Source organism: Dipodomys spectabilis, unplaced genomic scaffold (genome assembly GCF_019054845.1).
Source record: "Dipodomys spectabilis isolate Male_0828 unplaced genomic scaffold, ASM1905484v1 ptg000178l, whole genome shotgun sequence".
Classification (NCBI taxonomy): Eukaryota; Metazoa; Chordata; class Mammalia; order Rodentia; family Heteromyidae; genus Dipodomys; species Dipodomys spectabilis.
In genome coordinates, this window is record NW_024870855.1 from 10,605,938 (window position 1) to 10,625,588 (window position 19,651).

Here is a 19,651-nt window from a genome sequence, read left to right on the forward strand (position 1 = left end):
ATATTACAATACTTTTTCTTTGGTAGGAACTGATTTAGAGAGCATTAGAAAAGAAGCTACTTGACTGAAACCTACATGGAGAGTGAGATGACCATTTTGGTTGGTTGGAGAGTTCATCTGCAGATCCATCTGGGATGTTCCCAATGGCTTATATCAGGGACCTATTCATGTCCAGGGGTGTGGCTAAGCCTTCTGCAATGCAGAGGAGATGCAGTCTCCAATGCTATTAGCAGTGTGTGGCAAGAGCGCCCTGCCCAGTAGTCAGGAAGAAAGGGGATGTGGGTGGTGAGCAAAGGAGCATCCTGGAAATATCGGGAAGCTTTCACACCCATGACATTCTGGCTCTGGATTAGAATATGTTAAGATCATCATCTGAGAACCATCGTTTGCCTGGCTTGTCTCTCCTCCAACAGTCTTCCCCTGTGATGTCTCCTGCTCTGGACTGGATGAGCGTCCCCAAGGCAAAGTGTTGGATCCTGATGACATTGGGAGGTGGCAGGCTCATCAGTTTGAGCAGACAGGCTCCCTGGAGGGCCTATGACAGTTGGGGAGGTCATGTGGCAGGCCCCTGAGGGCATCTGAGCTCTCTGCAGTTTTCATTTGCTGAGGGCCTACCCCGTTCTCCACAAGAGATGCAGTAGATGAGAAAAGCAGCTCATCCTTTCCACCTCAGAGAAGCCCCGTGCCTCATTCCAAGGCCGGAGACCCAGACCTGAGCGGCCTGTCACACCAGGCTCCTGTGGTCCAGTTCTCCCTTCTGTCTGACCCTTTCCTTGGGTGGCCTGTGGTTGTCCTCTTCCTTTCAGCACCTCCATAATCCACCCTTTAATGTTCCTGTGTCCGGGTGGTACAGGTGTGCTCAGGATGGACTTGGGCCTCAGCTAGGCCTGGCAAAGCAACAGGCCACAGTCACATTTTCCTTTTGTAATGATTACCTGAAGAAGTATCCTGGGAAGTGGTTTTCAAGAGATGTTTGTTGTTAATTTTGTTTATGTATTAATTTATGTTGCCTGTCTTGGGCCCCGCACTCAGTGTCTTGGAGCTGTCCCTGAGATCTTTCAGCTTGATACCAGCCCTCCACCACTTGAGCCACAGCTCTGTCTCCAGTTTTTTTTGATTTCCTTTATTTTTCTGAGTTCTGGGGCTTGAACTCAAGGCTTAGGCATTTTCCCTGAAGTGCTCAAGATTAGCACTTTATCCCGTGAGCCACAGCGCCACATCTGGCCTTTTCTGTTTATGTAGAACTGAGGAAGTGAGCCCAGGGCTTCATGCATGCTAAGCAAGCACTCCACCCCTAAGACACATTCCCAGGCCCAGCTTTATTCCCATTTTGTTTTTGTTGTCCTTAGTATAGTTTTTAATTGGAGATAAGGATTTCACAGGCTTTCCTGCTAGGGCAGACTTTGAACTATAATCCTTATATCTCAGTTTCCCAACAGCTAGCATTAGAGGCATAGCCACCAGCTCCCAGCTTCAACAGTGTTTTCTTTTTTAACATATGAAAACAGTTGAGTATGAGTAGCTCAGGTGCACACTACATTGAAGCTTCCCATTCACCTCTTCCCCTCCCCTGCAGCCCGCCTCTCCCACTGTCCCCATCAGCCCTAGAGCAGGCTCTCTGCTGGGTCACATGACCACACCCTCCCTGCACCATCACTCCAGCCACCACTTCACGTTCAGGCTCAGCCCTGGCTACACATCAAGTAGGCTGAGAACCGCATGTGATCATGATGATATCACCCTAACAGTGCCCCTGGCCTTAAATCCTGAGTGCTCCCTTGTCCCTTCCTCCTCTGTATTCCTTGTTGACAAGCCCATTTCACAAGTTGACTTGCTCCATGACAGCATGGTGGCCCGTGCCTGTGAGGAGGGACAATTAATGGCATGTTCGAGGCTGTGGTAGATGTACAAAATGCTCATTGAACATGTGCCGGGCCTGTGTTTGAAGTGTTAAGTCTCACCAGCCTTAGCCTCTTTCAGATGCTACAACTAAACTCCCTCCCTAAAAGGGTGGCTTTCACCAGCACATGCTGATGGCTCACAGAATGGAGGCTGCAGACCCAAACCAAGGCCACGAGCCCTATTCTCTAAGCACTCTAATTCCATTCCAGAGGGCTCCACCCTCATGGTCTGAAAGTGGACCAAAACCCTCACTTCTCACACTATTACTATATAAACACTTGTTCAGGTGAACTGGTGGACATATACATCCTACTAGGTTAGGAAGTGCATTCTTCTGGGCCCAGGGGATTTGCTAATGTTCCCCCATACATAGTCCTGCTAGGCTGAAGAAAGGTGCAGAGTAAAGGACTGCCTGCCCCCAATACCTACCACTATCTCAAAAACACCCTCCCCTTGCTTTTGGCCGACCAAGTCATGGGAAATGCAGCTCGCAGATAATAAAGGCAGCCTGCAGAGAAGCCCAGTGTCCTCTGCCTGAGATCCTGCCCCCTCTGTCCTCAGCAAATAGGGGTAGAGCCTGAATCCACTAAGCACTGTGCCTTGGCATTGAGACTGGTTCAGGAAAGCTGGCAGGACTAGAAGGCCTTCATCACCAATGGCAAAGTGGTGAAGCAGTGGACAAAGTCTGAGCAGCTCCCCACCACAGGGCCACACAGGACCGAGCCTCATCACCTCCAGTGAGTCACCCATTCCCTGCTGTCTATTTTCTCCCACTGAGGACCCTGCTCCAGACTGAAGAGCTGTAGACTGCCAGGACCCTGACAAGGCCAGGCTACATCCTGCTACCAGGTCCCCCAGTCCCTGGGGTCTGTCCTCACTCAGCTCAGAGTCTGCACCTGCATGGGAGCTGGGTCACATTAGCCCTGCCCTTGGTGTGGTCTAAGCTGCATTTTAGGTCACTGGCCTGACAGTTATTTGTCAGTTAACTGACTGCCTTCCTGAACATTCTGAGATCCCTCCTATGCCTTTGGGAGACCTGGAAGACCCCAGAGGGTGGCAGTCATGTGTCCTTGGATTCAGTGTCCTCGTCTTCAAGACCCTGGCTGCCTCCTGCTTTGCCTTCCCCACAGCGGCTCTTGAGTCCTGGGTAAGAAAGCACATTAGAGAGAGAGAAGTGAAATGGCATTAGAGGGCCTGCTTCACATGGGTGAGGCCCTGGTCTCATCCCAGTACCATAAACAACCCTCACTACAAGCCTTCGGGGATTACAAATGCCTGTGATGTTCTGGTTGTTTCCCTGAGTGGAGAGGACTCAGCTAGATAACATCCCTGGCTCAACCTGACTCGACAATGACCCGGCCTAACTCCTCAACCAGAAAAGCCTTCGATGTCCAACAGACATGCCTTCACCGGGCTATGTAGTTCCTTTCACACACGTTTTGATCTTCACCAAATGTGTCCCTGGGTTACATCTTCATCATTTTCAGCCCTCTATCAACCATCCTCTTCAGAAAAGCAAGGCTCTAATCCACTCTATCCCCCAAGGGCAGGAATGGTGCTCAGCCCCTGAAGGAGCCCAAGTGTGTGGGACTTGTCTGTGAGCCTCACAGCTGTGAGGGTTGACTTGCTCTGCAGTGTTTGTCTCCCAGGGTGCTTGGACACGGTGTGGCTGTCCTGGACCCAGCCTCCATCTGCCACGAGTGACCCCAGCAGGGCCCAGCCTGAGAGCACACAATGGCCCAGAGTGACCTTCCACCGTGCTGAGCACCCTGGCAGAGGAAAGAGGTGAGACCATGAAGTGATCACCAAGGGTTGTTCAGGGAGGAAATGTGCCAGATTCCAGGACCAGAAGCTCTGAGATGGGCTGAGCAGTGAGGTCAAATGCCTGGGCTGGGGTGTGTCTGGCCCTCCGTGGAATTGTACACAGCACCTGGTGACCTTCTTACCACCTCGATGTACTAGGATACCGAGCTATCTGGAAAAGAATCTGCTCTAAGGACAAAGGATTGGTGTTCTGAGCAAGCCTGGGCAGGAAATCCTATGAGACTATTTCCTATTGACTGCCCAAAAGATGAAGACTAAACAGATGGAAGTATGACTCCATTTTGGGCAAACCCCTAACATTGGGCAAAGAAAGTTAAGGGGCTGTGTCCAGGTCCTGAGGTTTGAGCCTCAGTGGCTACACACCCATGAAAGGATCTTTTAGGTGCCCTGTGGACAAGGCCTAGCCTTGGGTCCCTTTATTGCCTCGTCCTTACAGAAGCCACTGAGACGCAACAACAAGCAGTAGGAATAGCAGCAGCCTGCGCTGGAATTTTCCCCATCATTTCAGGGAGATCTTGGTTGGTGATCTTTGGATTCCCATTGCTAGATTATTTTCTGTGTCTGTGGATTTGGTTCAGTGGCTTGGGAGTTGACTTTCTTACTCCCCTCTCCTCTCCCCTCTTTTTTTTTTTTTTTAGTTCATCTTTAGCACTGCTCCCTAGTATGGTGAGTGAGAGTTGTGAGGAGACAGCAGTACAAGACCTCAGTAGGAGCTCTTCAGATGAGGAGCTCCTCGGGGCTCAGTACCGGGTCCTGAGGACCATAGGTCAGGGGAGTTTTGGCCATGTCAAATTGGCCAAGCATCTCCTCACAGATGCCCTGGTGGCCGTGAAAGTCTTGGAGAAGAGGGACAACCCCTTCATTACCAGTGAGGTGGATATCATGAAGTCTGTGGACCATCCAAATGTGGTCAAGCTATTTCATGTCATGGAAACAGAAGAGCGAGTATACTTGGTGATGGAGTACCCGGGTGGGGGCGATCTACTGAGGCATGTCCTGCAAGTACTCAAGCTGCAGGAGGAGGAGGCCCGGCCCGTGTTCAGGCAGATCGTGAGTGCCATGCACTACTGCCACGAGAGTGGCATTGCCCACAGGGACCTCAAACTAGAGAACGTCTTGTTGGACACAAAGGGCACCGTGAAGGTGTGCGACTTTGGGCTCGGCACGAGGGTCATGCTGGGGGAGGAGCTGGACAAGGCGTGTGGCACGTTACCCTTCTGGGCGCCCGAACTGTTCCAGCACCAAAATTATGATGGCCATAAAGTGGACGTGTGGAGCCTGGGCGTGCTGCTGTATTGCATGGTGGTGGGCTATCTCCCGTTTAGAGCCGGGACATGGGGGAAGCTGCAGAAGCAGGTCCTGAGTGGCAGGTGCCGGATTCCGCCCCACATCTCCCCAGAGCTGCAAAACCTCCTCACTCAGTTACTTACGGTTGACCCTGAGCAGAGGCCCACACTGGAGCAAGTGCTGGGCCACCCCTGGCTCAGACAGATGGAGCCAGCATCCCCACAGCCCAGTAGGACACCCCCAGAACAGCCAGATGCCAGCATTATCAGGGTTATGACATACCTGGGGTACAACCCAGCAGAGGTCCGGGATGCCCTGTTTGGCAGAACTTTTAACGCTGCCATGGGCACTTACCTGATCCTGCTGCAGCAGCGGGACCAGGAGGACTGGGGTCCCAGCTGCCATGGGAGGCACCCGCTTCCTGGGCCTCCGCCTTGCCCCTCACCTGTAGATCCATCCTTCTCCACTGTTCTCCCAAAGACAGTAAGCGCTCCTGCGTGTCACCCGGCCACCTTCCTGCCCACTAAGCACGAGAGGCTGGAGGGCAGCAGGAAATACATCAAGTCTGCATCTGCCCCCTCTATCTCCGGTGTCCCCTTCACAAGGGGCGCAGAGAGGGAGATGGAGCCAGCAGCAGTGGAACCCTCACTCCCCTCTGGTCAAGTCCGTGTTTGACTACAGCCCCAACCGGGGACCACAGCCGGGGGTTGGAGAAACATGAAGAGGAGGACCGTCAAATGCCTAAGACAACTCTGCTGCTGCTGCCGTCCATTTGCCAAGAACCGATCTGCCCAGCCAGCCAGTCCCAGAAGAGGAGAGGACAGAAACCACGGTCCGGGGCCCTCGTAGGTGGACATGGAGCTGGGCTCTGTGCTTTATTTGCCTATGATTTAATGAAGTCCTTTTTACCTGTGGTTACCAGTGGGGAAGAGTAGGAGGGAGTGGGAGGGGAGTCTATGGGGGCAGAGTTGGAGATGGGAGGGCTCATGACTCCCATGTTGTGGGTCCAGAGTCACTTGTTACCACTGTGTGAAGTTCAGACCTGAGTTTCATCCTCACCTGTCTTCCTGCAGCTGACCTGTAGAAGGAGAGAAGCAGTCAACCCCATGACGCTCGCCCTGAATGCCTCTTACGCTGCCCAAAGCCTGCCTGGAGTCCAAGGTCTCTTCGCTCCCATCTGGTACAGACAGACTGCTTTTCTGGGACCTTGGAGAGGGTTTCTAATAAAGTTTGTTTTGTTTCTCAACAAACTTAAACTATTGGTCCAAGAGTTGATCATAGGCAAAATGGTCTGAGTCTTTTGTTCTTATCAATATTCCTTCCCACTCATCTGAGATCTCCTCTATCTCCTCCTCATTCTAATCTTTTGTCCTGTCATTGGTTTCTGGAAGTGGTATTATATTTGCCCGTTTTCCCATATTTTTTTTTTCTGTCGGTTGTGGGGCTTGAACTCTCAGGGTTTGGGTGCTGTCCCTGAGCTCTTTTGCTCAAGGTTAGCACTCTTCCACATACAGCCACAGCTCTACTTCCAGTTTTTGAGTGGTTAATTGGAAACATGAATCTCACAGGGACTTCCTCAGATCTCAGCCTCCTGAAAAGTAAGGATTACATGCTTGAGCCACCAATGCCTTGCTTCCCATATTTATTTCTGTGTTGGTCTTTAGTCCTTTGCAGACTAATTGGAGATCTCAGATCCCGAAAAATACTCCTGATGGATTATTCTCTGCATCCTCACAGAATTCATTAAGTTTGTGAGCCACTTCACACCACTGGTTTGGGGCATATCTCATCTCTGCAAAACACAGAAATATTTGCCTACAGTAGGATACGACTGGTGATTATCTCTACATCCTCAGTTTCCTAGGCACTGGAAGCTACAGTTTTATATCATACTGTAGGGATCAGAACTAAGCTATGAAAGACAACAGGGTGATGGACATGGGGTAAAGAAGATGGCAGGATGGAGCGGGAGTTGATGGGTGCAGATACAGAATGTGCTCCGTGGAGGTAGTACAGTTGCAAGGGAAGGGGTGATATCAGGAGTTAGATGAGCGTTCTAGGGTAAGGGAAAGGTGCGGTTTGTAAGAGCAGTTAGAAAAAAAGGAAAAGGGGGGCTGGGTGGTAGAGCGCTTGCCTTGCATGCATGAGGCCCTGGGTTTGATTCCTCAGCACCACATAAGCAAAAAGAAAGCTGGAAGTGGCACTGTGGCTCAAGTGGTAGAGCGCTAGCCTTGAGCTGAAGAGCTGAGGGACAGCGCCCAGGCCCAGAGTTCAGGCCCCACGACCGGATCAAAAAAAAATAAAAGAAAAAGAAAAAGGGAAAGTAATCATCTACAATAAAGCAACAAAACAAACCCCACAAAACCAACTCAAATTACTAAGGCAGTAACAAAAACTAAGGCCTCAGCAGTCCATTTTCTGTCCTTGTTGAGGCTGTAGTTCATTGTCAAGTACTAAGCTCTCTCCAAAATTGGACCCTCAGGTCCAATGTCAGGTCCACTGCAGGCTTTTCTGTGTGTGTGTGTGTGTGTGTGTGTGTGTAATCTTGTACTGGAGGTGGAGCCCACTTTCTTGAGGCCCCTGGTCATATGGTGCTGTATGTCCTGAAAGCATCTGGGCATAAGGTAAAATGCAGGATGTCTCTAAAGCTGCAGCCAGGAGAAACCACCCTTGCTGGCTTCTTTCCAAGCAGTGCCAGGCCCTATGATCCTCCCTGGCTGTGGCCTCTGCCACAGGCTGGAATACCTTCCTGAATTCACTCACTGGGGCCTGTTTGGGCAGCATGGCAGGTGCCCTGGACTGCAGTGGGTTATAACTATGCTCAGTCATGTTTGCCACAGAGACCCACTAAGTCTGTGAGGAGCAGCCACCTGGGCCTGGGGTAGTATTTCAGAAATGTCAGGAGGCCCTGCCCCAAGGCAGCCTGGGTGGGAGTCACTCACCCACTCTTCTCTGCCACCCTCTGCTATAGGGGCTGTTCCGTCTCATTTTGTCTCAGGAAATTTACATTGCATCAACACAGGCAAATTTTATTGGAAAATAATCTTAGATCAAGGTGAGTGTGTGGAGGTCCCCAAGTCATTCATTCCACCAAAAACCCAACCTGATAGCAGTCTTGGTGGGTGTGTCTACCTCTCCTTCATTCCTGGGGCAGTGTAGACTGTGCATAGGGGACCACCTGGCAGACTACAGATGAAAAGCCAGGTGTTGGGATTCCTCCTACCACTATGCATGGGAGAAGAACTGGGTTAGAACCAGAGAAACTCAAGCAGAAGATGATACTGGTTGTTCCCTGAAAAGGGCCATCCCCTATGGAGGGTTACTTTTCTTTCTCCCAGTCACCCCAGAGCAACTGGGGAGCCACCCCCAGCCACCCTGATGCCCCCTGTAGTCACTTCATAAAGAATTGAGGCTGGTGCCAGAAGCACTGCCAATGATGGTTCTGAGCCACTAACCACACACAGGGAACCCCACATTATCTCAGATTGTTCTAGAACGAAGGAAGGGGTTGCTACCCCCATGATGCCCCATGGTAGGAAGGACTGGGAGAAGGCACCTGGCCAGTACCTGGGGCCTGTGGGAGCTTCCTCAGCCTCTCACCCCTTTCCAACAACTCTCCCTCTCTAGGTACTCCCCTTGGCACCTCCCAGAAACTCCTTCACAGTGTGGCACCTCCGTGAATGATCTGAAAGGACTGGAAGAGAAGCAAAAGGAAAGTATGAGGAAGAAGGGGAGGAAATGAAAATGGTGTGCTGGGAAACAGAGCTGGGAATGGAGGAGAATGGCTGCAGAAACAATCCAGAAGAGATCAGTTTCATGAAAGAGAACATTATTCAGCCAGGAAAAAGAGCTGTGGGGGCCACAAAGACACAGAGGAATTTCTAGCATGTGTTCCTAATGGAAGAAGTCGGAAGACCACTATATGATGCTAATGATAGGTCTCTGAAAAAGGTAAAGCTGGGAGAGAACCAAGGTTGCTTGGAGTTGGGGGAAGGAGGTTAAACTTCCTTTCTGCCAAGGGCTGTTGGGATTATTTGGCACATCCTTCTGGGGTCATCCAGAGGGATCAACACAGGCCAGGGGCAGCCAAGAAGAGTCATAGAAGAAGAAGAACACAAGTGTCTGTCCCACCATGTACCAAACCACGTTGAAAGCCTCAGACTCATGGCCTAGGTGTTCCCCTACCTGACAAAAGCATCTGGAGATGGCACATAGACACAGAACACCATGTGAGATCACATAAATAGTCCTTCTGTATGATTCAAGCGATAAAAATAGGACATCAAATCTGTGTACGTTCAGTGGGGACACAACTTGTTTTGGTTGTTGTTTTTTTTTCTCTGAATTCTGGGTTGGGAATCTGCTGGGAAAGCCGTGGGCAGGTTGGAGGGAGTGTCCTACCCCAAGAACCCAGAAGCACCAATGGCGCTGCAGGGAGAAAGGGGGTGGAAAGGGCAGAATGAGCTCATGGGTGCCAGGCTTGGGGATGGGAGCCTCATTGGCAGGAATGGGAAGGCATGAGGCGGCGAGGGGGGGGGGGGGCGGGGGGAGGTTAGATCTGACAATGGTGACAAAACACAACATGGCAGGAGAACCTACCATACCCACATGCAGCCAGGCAGGTGAACATGTTTATTCTTTCTCAAAACAAAGCTAAAAAAAAAAAAATCACCAGTTGAAGTTTTGGAAAGAGTGCTCATCACACTTGCAGCTCCCTCAAGCAGCCTGGGGACCAGAATAAAATGGGAGCTCAGGCAGTCCAGGCCATCTCCCCATCTCTCCATCTCCCCCAACCCTGCCTCTGTTCTCAGGTCCCATGCAGACAGCAGCCACCTAGACCCACCATGCTGATCAGACCATCCAGAGTCAAGACACACTGGTGCCCATTGGGTTCTGCTGTAGCCGCATGGCACAGTTAGCACCCAGCATGCTCCTCAAGTGCCCTGAAGTGTCCACAGTGGAGGGTGTAGGCCGAGGCCCTCCCAGATTAGAAGGCCCCAAACCTTCACCCAGAAAGACTCGGTTCCTGTTCTGGGTTCAGAGCCAGCTCTAACATGGATCTGCCTTTGTCATCGTTCATGCTTAATGCTGGCTTCTCCTCGCTCCAGGGTGACGGCACTGCCATTCCGGGGGCCTTCCTTCTTGTTCCAGTCCTTCTCCATGTAAAACTCGGCCAGCACGGGGCAGTGCTCAGAAGCCACGCCTCCCCAGGACCAGTTGTCTGGAATCCAAGGGTTGGTGAGACCTTCCCTCACAACAGCCCAGTGACCTGAGGGAGAAGGAGAAGACCCTTAATGTCAGGGCTGGGGAGGGATGGGTGCAGGCCGGCAGGAGGGTCCAGTGCTGCTCACCCAGGGAGCTGCCTTGTCTGTGCAAACTACAATCCTGCCAATTTGCTTTTCTCTGTAAGTGAAGGTTTCCCTACATAGCCCCTGAGAGGACCCAGAGGCCAGGCCACATGCCCACCCAATGAAGCAGTGACCCGGCCTCCTCCTCCTCCCGCACCACTACATATCTGACCAGCAAAATGTTTTCTTTTTTTTTAATCTTATTTTTATGTACTTATATTTTGTAGTGATAAGGGTCAAATTTGGGGCCTCATATATACTAAAAAAAAAAACTCTCAACAGCCGGACACCAGAGGCTCACATCTGTAATCCAAGCTACTTGGGAGAATGACATTGGAGGATTGAGGCTCAAAGCCAGCACAAGCAGAACCGTCTGTGAGACTATTTCCAATAAACCAGCAAAAAGCTGAAAGTGAAGGTGTGGCTCAAGTGGTAGAGCACCAGCCTGGAGTGTAAACAAAAAGTCAAGCAAGAGTTCAAGATCTGGTTCAAGCCTCAAAACTGGAACAAAAAGATTATGAAAGCACTCTACCATTGAGCTACCTTCTCAGCCCTAAATGAGTATCTCAACAAAGGGTCTCAGGATGTTTTCCAGGTAAAGGACCTATTTCACCAAGCCACACAGGAGCACCTCAAAGAGGGGGAAAAGGCAGGCTCCCAGAGGTTGATGGGAATAAATGTATTTTAAAACTAAAGATCTATAAATAAATGAATCAGAAACTACATTTGAAAACAAATCCTTGCCAGAAAACCCCCAAAACAATCATTAATCAGTTACAAGGTACTGATTGGTCCCCAACTGAAGGTAAGCCAAGTGAAGGTTGGCATTTGATCTCTAGAAGTTGGGCGTGGCAGGTGCAGATGCCAACATGGTGATGGAGGATTCCTCCCTGTACCTCAGCTTCACAATTTAACAGAGGGGGCAGATGACAACACAGCTCAGCTTCTCTATCTCTGTTCCTCAGGCAGGGGGTACCCACAGCGCCCCAGGAGCCCAGCTGACTGCAGGCCGGACTCTGCAAGCCAGCATCTTGCCAACTTTGTGACTGGTATGTCCTCTGAGGCTCCAGCTGGAAGCCAGCACACACAGAAAGGAACTTGCTGGGACTGGGCAGACAGTTCAGACTGGAAACACTAGGTCCTGAGGACTGTGGCTCTGTTTGCAGGGTCTCTTTCACAACATCACCTGGGAAATTGCTGCTTTATTTCTTTATTAAAATTCTCTCTGAAGTTTTCATGGGAATCTATTACAATTTTGTAATGATGACAGGCAGGGTTTAGGAAACCAGTATTCTTATCCGTTGATCTAGCATCTGTGTGTCAATCTATAATCTATTTTCTATCTATAACAGATTGTCTATATCTATCAGCTAAGTATCTATGTGTCTAAAATCTATTATTTAGCTTTCATTTTTGTATCTATTATCTATCCTCTCAACCCTCATATGAAGGTTTAAACACAGGGCCCTGAACTTGCTAGGCAAGAGTTGTACCACCTGAGCCACGCCCCCATCCCTTTTTGCTCTTGTTATCATTTGAGCAGCTTTTGAACTTTTGAACATTTGAACTTTTGCCCAGGCCAGCCTAGATCACCATCCATCCTCTTATTTATGCTTCTTGCATATCTGGGATGAAAGTCATGTACCACCACATCCAGATTGCCATTGGTGGTTATGGAACCTCATGAAGTTTTTGCCCAGGTGATCTCAACTTCCCAAGTAGCTAGGATTACAGGCTTGAGCCACCAAGTTTAGTAGGTCTTGTATTTTTCCCAGGATTGGCCTCAGATTACAATTTTCCCACCTACAGCCTCCTAGGTAGCTAAGACATCAGGCATATATCATTGAGCCTGGTCTAAAATCCCAGTGGTTGTGTCTTATCAAAAGTCTTTAGTGTTTGCCTGAGGATGTATGTAGCTCAGTAGCAGAGTGCTTGCCTAGCATGCATAATGAGGTCCTGGATTTCCATCTATAGCAGCGCGTGCGCGCGCGCACACACACACACACACACACACACACACACAGAAGCATGCATGCACTCACGTACCCTACTGTTCTTCAATGTTGCAGATCAGCTGTCTTCTGAGTCAGCAGGTTACAGTGTGGGGCTGAGATTACCCCCCACCTTGTGTGGGGTCCTCCTATCAGGATGTGGTATGTATCTTAGACTTAAGTTCCCTCACTTGAGGAGGTGGGGCCTAGTTAGAACAGAACAAGTTCTCACTTGTCCTCAAAAAAGATTTTAGGACTCTGGCCTCTTCCCCCTTCTACCTCTCAGTCAACCCCTTGATCTGCTTCCTGGCTATCTTGAGATGAGCAACTTTTGTCCATCACGTACTTCTGCCATGATGCATTGCTCGCCACAGTCCTAAAAGCAGCCAGATCAAGTGAAACCTTTCTTCTTTGTAAGTTCATTGTCTCAATCCTGTTACAGTGTGGGGAAACTGACTAGCACTCTGTGTGATATCTCTTTACCCTGACAGTGTGCTCCACAAGACTGTACCTGGACAGTGAAAAACATCTGTAGAATGCCTATGTGCCTTTCAGCTCTTCTCTGATGATCTATAATGAGACTGGCATGAAATAGACCTCATTTACTACATTATAGGCCATAGGTGTCTTGTAATTTTTACCACATCTACTACATACTCTCAGAAGTGTCTTTGATCAGATGATAATTATATGGCCATTACCTAAGAAGAGTCCCATAAATGCCCACATAGGGGTAAGAAAATCCCCATGAGTTCGGCCAGGAGTGCCGGCTCCACGGCCAGCCAAAGGAAGCAGGGGCAGAAGACTTCTGCCTTACCTGTGAAAACCTTCTTCAAGCCTCTGCTGACCCAGATGTTGTCTAGAGCCTTGGAGCCCTGGGGATTCTTGGTGCTGATGTTGGTGAAGGTGTGTGAGGGGATCAAGTGATGGAACTTCTCTCTCCGCAGAACATCATGATCAGCGCTATCTGGTCCTTGGCCAAAATCCCCTAAAAGAATGACATCTTTTTCTCCTGGAAGTGGAAGGAAGAACATGAGGTTATTATTAAAGTGTGTTTGGTCAAGCTGACCTTGACCCCAGGGAGTGGATCTGGATGTGCAATCACTGTGTGTTGGACAACCTGCATGTAGGATGCACACCCACCATATTTTGGTCTGAATTCTACCATGCCAGGGTCTCTGGTGTCTTTTCTGTCTGGGTCCTAGAACCCAGGAACCCTGGTTCTTTTTTTATGGCAGCTCCAAGAGAAACTAGAAACAGGGACAGACATGACAAAATAAAGTGCGAGTACTCTTTGCACTGCCTTACACCAACCCTGTATATCGCAAGAAATAGTCACTTTGTCTTATATGGGAACTAGTTCTGTTTTCTAGATTGTCAATTGCTTCGTCTATGACCAAAATGAATCATGCATACGCTTTTTTTTATTATCTTCGAACGGTTGTATAAAGAGCCTGCCCATTAATGGGTACAATGTATTTTGATCAGCTATCCTTTAATCTTTTAGCATAATATAATCCGACAAAAGTTCCCTAGAGTGACTCCAAGAAATATTCACTACACTTGCTACAGTTTCATTTCTTACATTATGTTCACTTTGACTTGTTTCTGGCAATACTGGGATTTGAACACAGGGTCTTTGCTTACTAGGCAAGCCGGGCAATACACCTGCACCTCCCCAGCCCTTTGTCACGGGTTGTCGGGTTGTTTTTGAGATTGGGTCTTGCTTCCTGCCCAGGCATGTACTAGTTTGTTCGTGATCTGTCTGTTCTAGGTTCCCCATCATAGCTGGGATAACAGGCATGCGCTACCACACCCAGAAATTGCTCAAGAAGGGGTCGTGGTGAGCCTTCCAATCTCAGCCTCTGAAACCAGAGGATGAATTACCAGCTCCGCGCTTATTTTGTTTTGCTTTTTTTTTTTTTTTGAAAAAGATTTTTTGTATTTATATAGCTGATATACAGAGGGGTTACAGTTACATGAATCAGGTACAATCAGTACAATTCTTTTTTGAACCATTTTTCCCCTTCTGTCACTCTCTCCCAGTCTTTCCCTCCCATCCTGACCCACAAGATATCCAGCTCATTTGCCACATAGTGTCTGGTGAGTATCACTGTGTATTTGTTCATCTTTGTTCCACCTTTTATGTGCCCTTCCTGGCCCTCCCCAATACATACAAACTAACAAACAAGACAAAATGGAAAGAGAATGAAACAGCAACAATGACATCTAAAGAGTGTTTGTTTCCTTTTCTTGGAGTTTATTTCATAGAATATTACTTTGTCCATAACAATTGAGCCTTTGTCCACCATTCCTATGCACAGCTTCCTTTGGCCGCTGTCTGTGAATGATTAGGGTCCTATATAATTTATCACATCCCAGCTTTATTTACCTATTTATTTATTTATGTTTTGGGTCCGGTCATGGGGCCTGAACTCTGGGCCTGGACGCTGTCCCTCAGCTCTTCAGCTCAAGGCTAGCGCTCTACTACTTGAGCCACGGCGCCACTTCCGGCTTGTTTTTTCTTTTTGCTTATGTGGTGCTGAGGAATCGAACCCAGGGCCTCATGCATGCAAGGTAAGTGCTCTAACACTGAGCCACCTTCCCAGCCCAGCTTTATTTATATATTTGCCATTCAGTGTGTTTACTTGTTTTGAGACAAAAACTTGCTGTGCAGCAAGGCTGGCCCAGAGCTTATAGTTTTCCTGCCTTAGTATGTACTACCATGACATTTTAAAAAGACTTTAAGTATAGCCAATCAATTGTCATGTTCTTTAAGAGCAGGGATACTGCTGTCTCCTTTTCCCTCATTCCTCAGTTAATGAGTCCAGATCAACCAGGAGGAAGAGTAGCCACAGAAAGTCACAGATGGTGAGACAGAAGCCCATAGAAGAGCAGACTCAGCATGGCAGGGAACTCGGGAGAGGCTGGGCCCTGGCACCTCTTGGCTTGGTGGCCTTAAGCCAAGACAATGCATTCCATCCATGGTGTACAGGTAGCTCAGTTCCTTCCCTGAGAGTCTCCAGATCGGATACGCTAACATTTGCTAAAAGATGGCAGAGGAAATGAACTTTTGGTGAATGTGTAAGAATTGAAGTAAGAACTGGCATGATGGACAAGTTTTCTCCTTGGAGTACTGCAGCTGTGGCACGGATGGTATGTATTCCCACACAAGGTGAGCAGAGATTCTGAAGAACCATGGACCCCAGCGGAGAACCTTCCTGTCAACAGAGCCCCTCCGGGGTGTCACCTGACCCCAGGGAGTCACAATCTACCAGGGAACTTTGAAGGAAAGCAGTCCATAAAGTCACAAACGCATCACTACACCCACAGTCTTTTTCCTTGCCACGAACATGTCCAGAGAGAAAGCCTAGAGGGAGACATGCAACATGCAGTGACACGAAATGTCACCAGAGGGCGCTTGTGGGCTGCAGATGGCATCCTCCTCCAGGGCCAGGAACACTGGGGACAGGACGGGAGTCACAGGCAGGCTAGATCACAGCCAACCCCCAAATCAGGTGAGCTGGCACCAACCGGGGGAGGCAGTGCCAGTTTCCCACAGGAAGGTGAAGGCAGGAATAACAACCTATACCTGTCTGGCATTCAGGACCTGTCACCAAGCCCTCACTGCAAGTCCAGCACCGTGCTGACCACTTCCTGGATAGTATGTCACGGAACCGTTGTCACCTCTAGATGAATGTAGTCCTTGGGACAGGGCTTGTGCACAGATAGGCACTTGGTAAATAGGGGTTGAGTTAACGTGTAGGTAGACAAGAGAACTTCCTTAAAATTGAGGTTGAGGCCTGAAAAGCCACCAAGACAATACAACACCTTGGAAATCACAGAGAAGTTCTCAGAGACCAAGACAGGATCATGTGTGGGGTCCTCCAGGCTCCATGAAGCACAGAGGGTGTGACCGGTCCCCCATCCCCGTGACTGCTGACACGTGGCCAGCCGAGGTGGCCTGAGACATGGATGGGAAGAAGAATCCAGTGTCTCCAGTCACAAAACACAACAGCCTACCTTTCAGGGTCTCCTGGAGGGTGTGGACACAGCTCGCCACCCGGGGGCTGTCGCTGTGGTTTTTGCTGGAATTCTCCCCGCCTGGGAGGGCCGCCAGATGCAGGTTCACAAGGCTCAAGTCATGACTTCCCACCTGGGCAGACAGAAACAAAAGAAAAGGCTCAAATACCCCATTTCTGGATCCCTTTCTACCCACGTATACCTAGCCTGGTGCTAACGCTAAACATCCCACCCCCACTGCTCCTCAGGACTTCAGAACCATACTCCTCTCACTGGGTCAGGTTTTTGTTTGTTTCTTTATTGTCCTTGTAAACAATCAGGTGAGCCGATGGCAGAAGTGTAGCTACTACTCAGGAGGCTGAGATCTGAGGATCATGGTTTGCAGCCAAGCTGGGCAAAAAGGTCCAAGAGACTCTTCCCTCCAATCAACCAGCAAAAAAAAAAAAAAAAAGGTGGAAGTGGAGCCGTGGCTCAAGTGGTAAGAGTGCCATTCTTGAGCAAAAAAGCCACGTGAGAACTTGAGGTCTTGAGTTCAAACCCCAGTACTAGTACAAAAAGAAAAAGAAAAGAAAAGGACAAACAAAATTAAGAACTCTATGGGAGAAGGATGTGTTGCAATGGCTTTATCCACTGGTAGCATGAAGGTCTCCAGCTCAGATGCACGGGAACCATGACCCCTTTCTGCCGGCCCCACATACATCCTATGGTCTCCTCTGAGTTTTGAGCCTCTAGAGCCCATTCTGTCTAGAAGCTTGCTTTAAGCTGACTTCAGATGCATAAAACCTCCAGGCTTGCCCAGGAAGTCAGCAGGAGGTACGCTGGGGCCTGCCTGTAGCTTGGGCAGGGGGGGGTGGGGGGGGGGGGAAACGGGGCGCATGTAGATTGTGGTCTGCAACCATGGATGGACAGTGTGGTAGATCTTCTTCTGAGCCATTTCAGCATCGCTCAGCTGCTCAGTTGGGCAATCTGCCCTTCTCTGTGTCATGGTAACAAAGATTAAACATTGCTAAGAAGGAAAGGAAGAGCCCTCAGGAGGGGAAGACATTCCTGTTTCGCTTGTGTTGGAGATTAGTATGGTCAGGACTGATAGCTTTCCAGTGGAGGTTGTGACCAGCAGAGAAACCACTTCAAAACTGTCCACACCCCTTGCATAGGTTAGCATGTGACCTGAAGTATGCAAGGCCCAATGACCTCCTGGACTGTTTCAGAGAATTCTGACCAATCATGACATTGTAGCATTTGCTCATGAGCTCACTGAAGCAGCTTGCCTTGCTGGGTATGGTGGTACATGTCTGTAATCCCAGCACTCAGGAGACTAAGGCAGGAGGATGGTGGCATCTAGGCCAACCTTGGCTGCAGGGTGAGACAATCTTAAAAGCCCAAAAACAAAATAGGTGGATCATGGCTCAGACACATGCCAGGGCTGGAAGTTACCAGTGAAAAACAGGAAGGGGCCAGGATGGTGTAAGAGGTTTTAAAGATGACCATGGCTGCCAGGCACTGGTGGCTCACATCTGTAATCCTAGCTACTCAGGGGACTGAGATAGAATCATGGTTCAAACTCAGTCTGGGCAGGCTAGTCCAGGAGATTTTCTTTTTTTTGGTCTAGTTGTGGGGTGTGAACTCTGGGCCTGGGGGCTGTCCCTCAGCTCTTCAGCTCAAGGCTAGCGCTCTACCACTTGAGCCACAGAGCCACTTCCAACTTTTTTCTTTTTGCTTATATGATGCTGAGGAATCAAACCCAGGGCCTCATGCATGCAAGGCAAGTGAGCCACCTTCCCAGCCCTCCAGGAGATTCTTATCTCCAATTAACCACCAGAAAACCAGAAATGATGCTGTAGTTCTAAGTGGTAGAGCACTAGCCTTGAGTGAAAGAGCTCAGGGGCAGCACCTAGGCCCTGAGTTCAAGTTCCAGGACTGGCAAAAGGAAAAAAAAAGATACCAGCAGCTGAATCACTAGTCAATGCCACCAGTACACATGGCTGGGCTCCTCCCTGTATGTGGGGAGAGCACAGTGTGTAGGCAGGGCCTGAGAGGAGAAACAGATGCCACAGGTGCCCCAGGAGTGGGCACACACCCATCATCGCTGGACAGCGCCAGGTGACAGGCAGGACCCGTGCCAGCCCTGCCTCCGGCCAGGATGAGCAATGCTGGGGTTCAGGCTCCATGGAATCACAAGGTCTCAAGGGACCACCTGTGAGCTAGGTGTGGTTTAAGGACTTGCTCGGCTGCTTCTGGTCTCAGGTGACACAGAGGGCAAGGGCATTACTGACCCAGTGACAGGGTCAGAGCACTTCGGGCCAGAGCTCCCTCTGGGTCCCCTTCAGATTTGAGGGTCCCTCCATGGGCCCCTTCTCCTGGGAAGAAGCAGCATCTGAGAAAGGGCTCCTGGGAGCCACCTCTGCTGCCCCCAACCCAGCCATTTGTAATGCCAGGCTTCTATTACCAGTGCTGGGCAGGCTGAGGAGAGACTGATGGCATTTTTGAAAAACAGTCTAGGCATCAGTGCAGAAACTCTGACTGGGGTGCTGTGTGCTGGGTTTGGGAACTAGTTATCTGATCTTCTGTCTCCTCCCTCATCCTTCTATTTACTCTTTCACTCATTCTTTCATTCATTGTTGCCTAAGTTGGCCTTTAACTCCTAAGTCAAGCAATCCTCCTGCCCCAGCTTCTTGGGCAGCTGAGACTACAGGTGTACATCACCACACTTGGCTTCTCCTCCTCCTCCTCCTCACTCAGATGTCTGGTTTTCCTGCTGAGTCAAGGTCTGCCACTGTTGCCTTGGACAAGGTCACCTGCCAAGAAAGCTCCAGGAAGTGTGTCTGACCTGATCCTGAGAGAATAAAATCCAAACAAAATCCTAGTTCTATCTGCCCTGCTCCATCATGAGAAGGTGTGGACTGGGTACCTTGAACCTTGCAAGGTATGGGCTGGGGCCTGGGGACTTCCCGTGCCCATTGCTGGGTGAGTCGTCCTGCGAGGCGGCCTCTCTGAGCTCCACCCCGGCTGCAGCATCCCACAGGAATCCTGAGTACCCAGGCCCCTGTGGGGAGAAGAACACAGAGAACTCCAGTGACATAGCATGGGACAAAGGCAGGAGAGACCACAGCACGGGGGCCATAAAGGGCTCTGTGAGGGGCCTAGGGACTGCTCAGCCAGGCATGCACATGGTCAGGATGGCTGGGCTCCTCCCTGTATGTGGGGAGAGCACAGAGGGGGCTCCACTATCATCCCAGGCCACGAGGTAGCACTTTATCCCCCCATTTGCTCAGAGAA

The 19,651-nt window shown here is 49.8% G+C and overlaps 2 protein-coding genes across 2 annotated transcripts in view; one reads left to right on the forward strand and one right to left on the reverse strand.

Annotated features, from left to right (window-relative positions):
- Nucleotides 1-4,389: 4,389 nt before the first annotated feature.
- Nucleotides 4,390-5,688, forward strand: LOC122120820 (sperm motility kinase X-like). The gene has a single exon (XM_042695040.1). The coding sequence runs from the start codon at nucleotides 4,390-4,392 to the stop codon at nucleotides 5,686-5,688; it is 1,299 nt and encodes a 432-aa protein (XP_042550974.1).
- A 330-nt stretch (nucleotides 5,689-6,018) lies between these two features.
- Nucleotides 6,019-19,651, reverse strand: part of Eepd1 (endonuclease/exonuclease/phosphatase family domain containing 1) — an 81,750-nt gene continuing 68,117 nt past the window's right edge. Inside the window, exons 5-9 of the mRNA XM_042695063.1 lie at nucleotides 19,284-19,418; nucleotides 16,376-16,508; nucleotides 13,170-13,364; nucleotides 9,613-10,282; nucleotides 6,019-6,091 (exon numbers count right to left, since the gene is read on the reverse strand). Of these exons, the coding sequence (XP_042550997.1) occupies nucleotides 10,083-10,282; nucleotides 13,170-13,364; nucleotides 16,376-16,508; nucleotides 19,284-19,418 (663 nt within the window). The 3' untranslated portion in view covers nucleotides 6,019-6,091; nucleotides 9,613-10,082. The remainder of the gene's footprint in view (nucleotides 6,092-9,612; nucleotides 10,283-13,169; nucleotides 13,365-16,375; nucleotides 16,509-19,283; nucleotides 19,419-19,651) is intronic.

What these genes read in the sequence shown, in the direction of transcription:
- LOC122120820 (XM_042695040.1), top strand. Translation starts at nt 4,390, where the DNA reads ATGGTGAGTGAGAGTTGTGAGGAGACAGCAGTACAAGACCTCAGTAGG.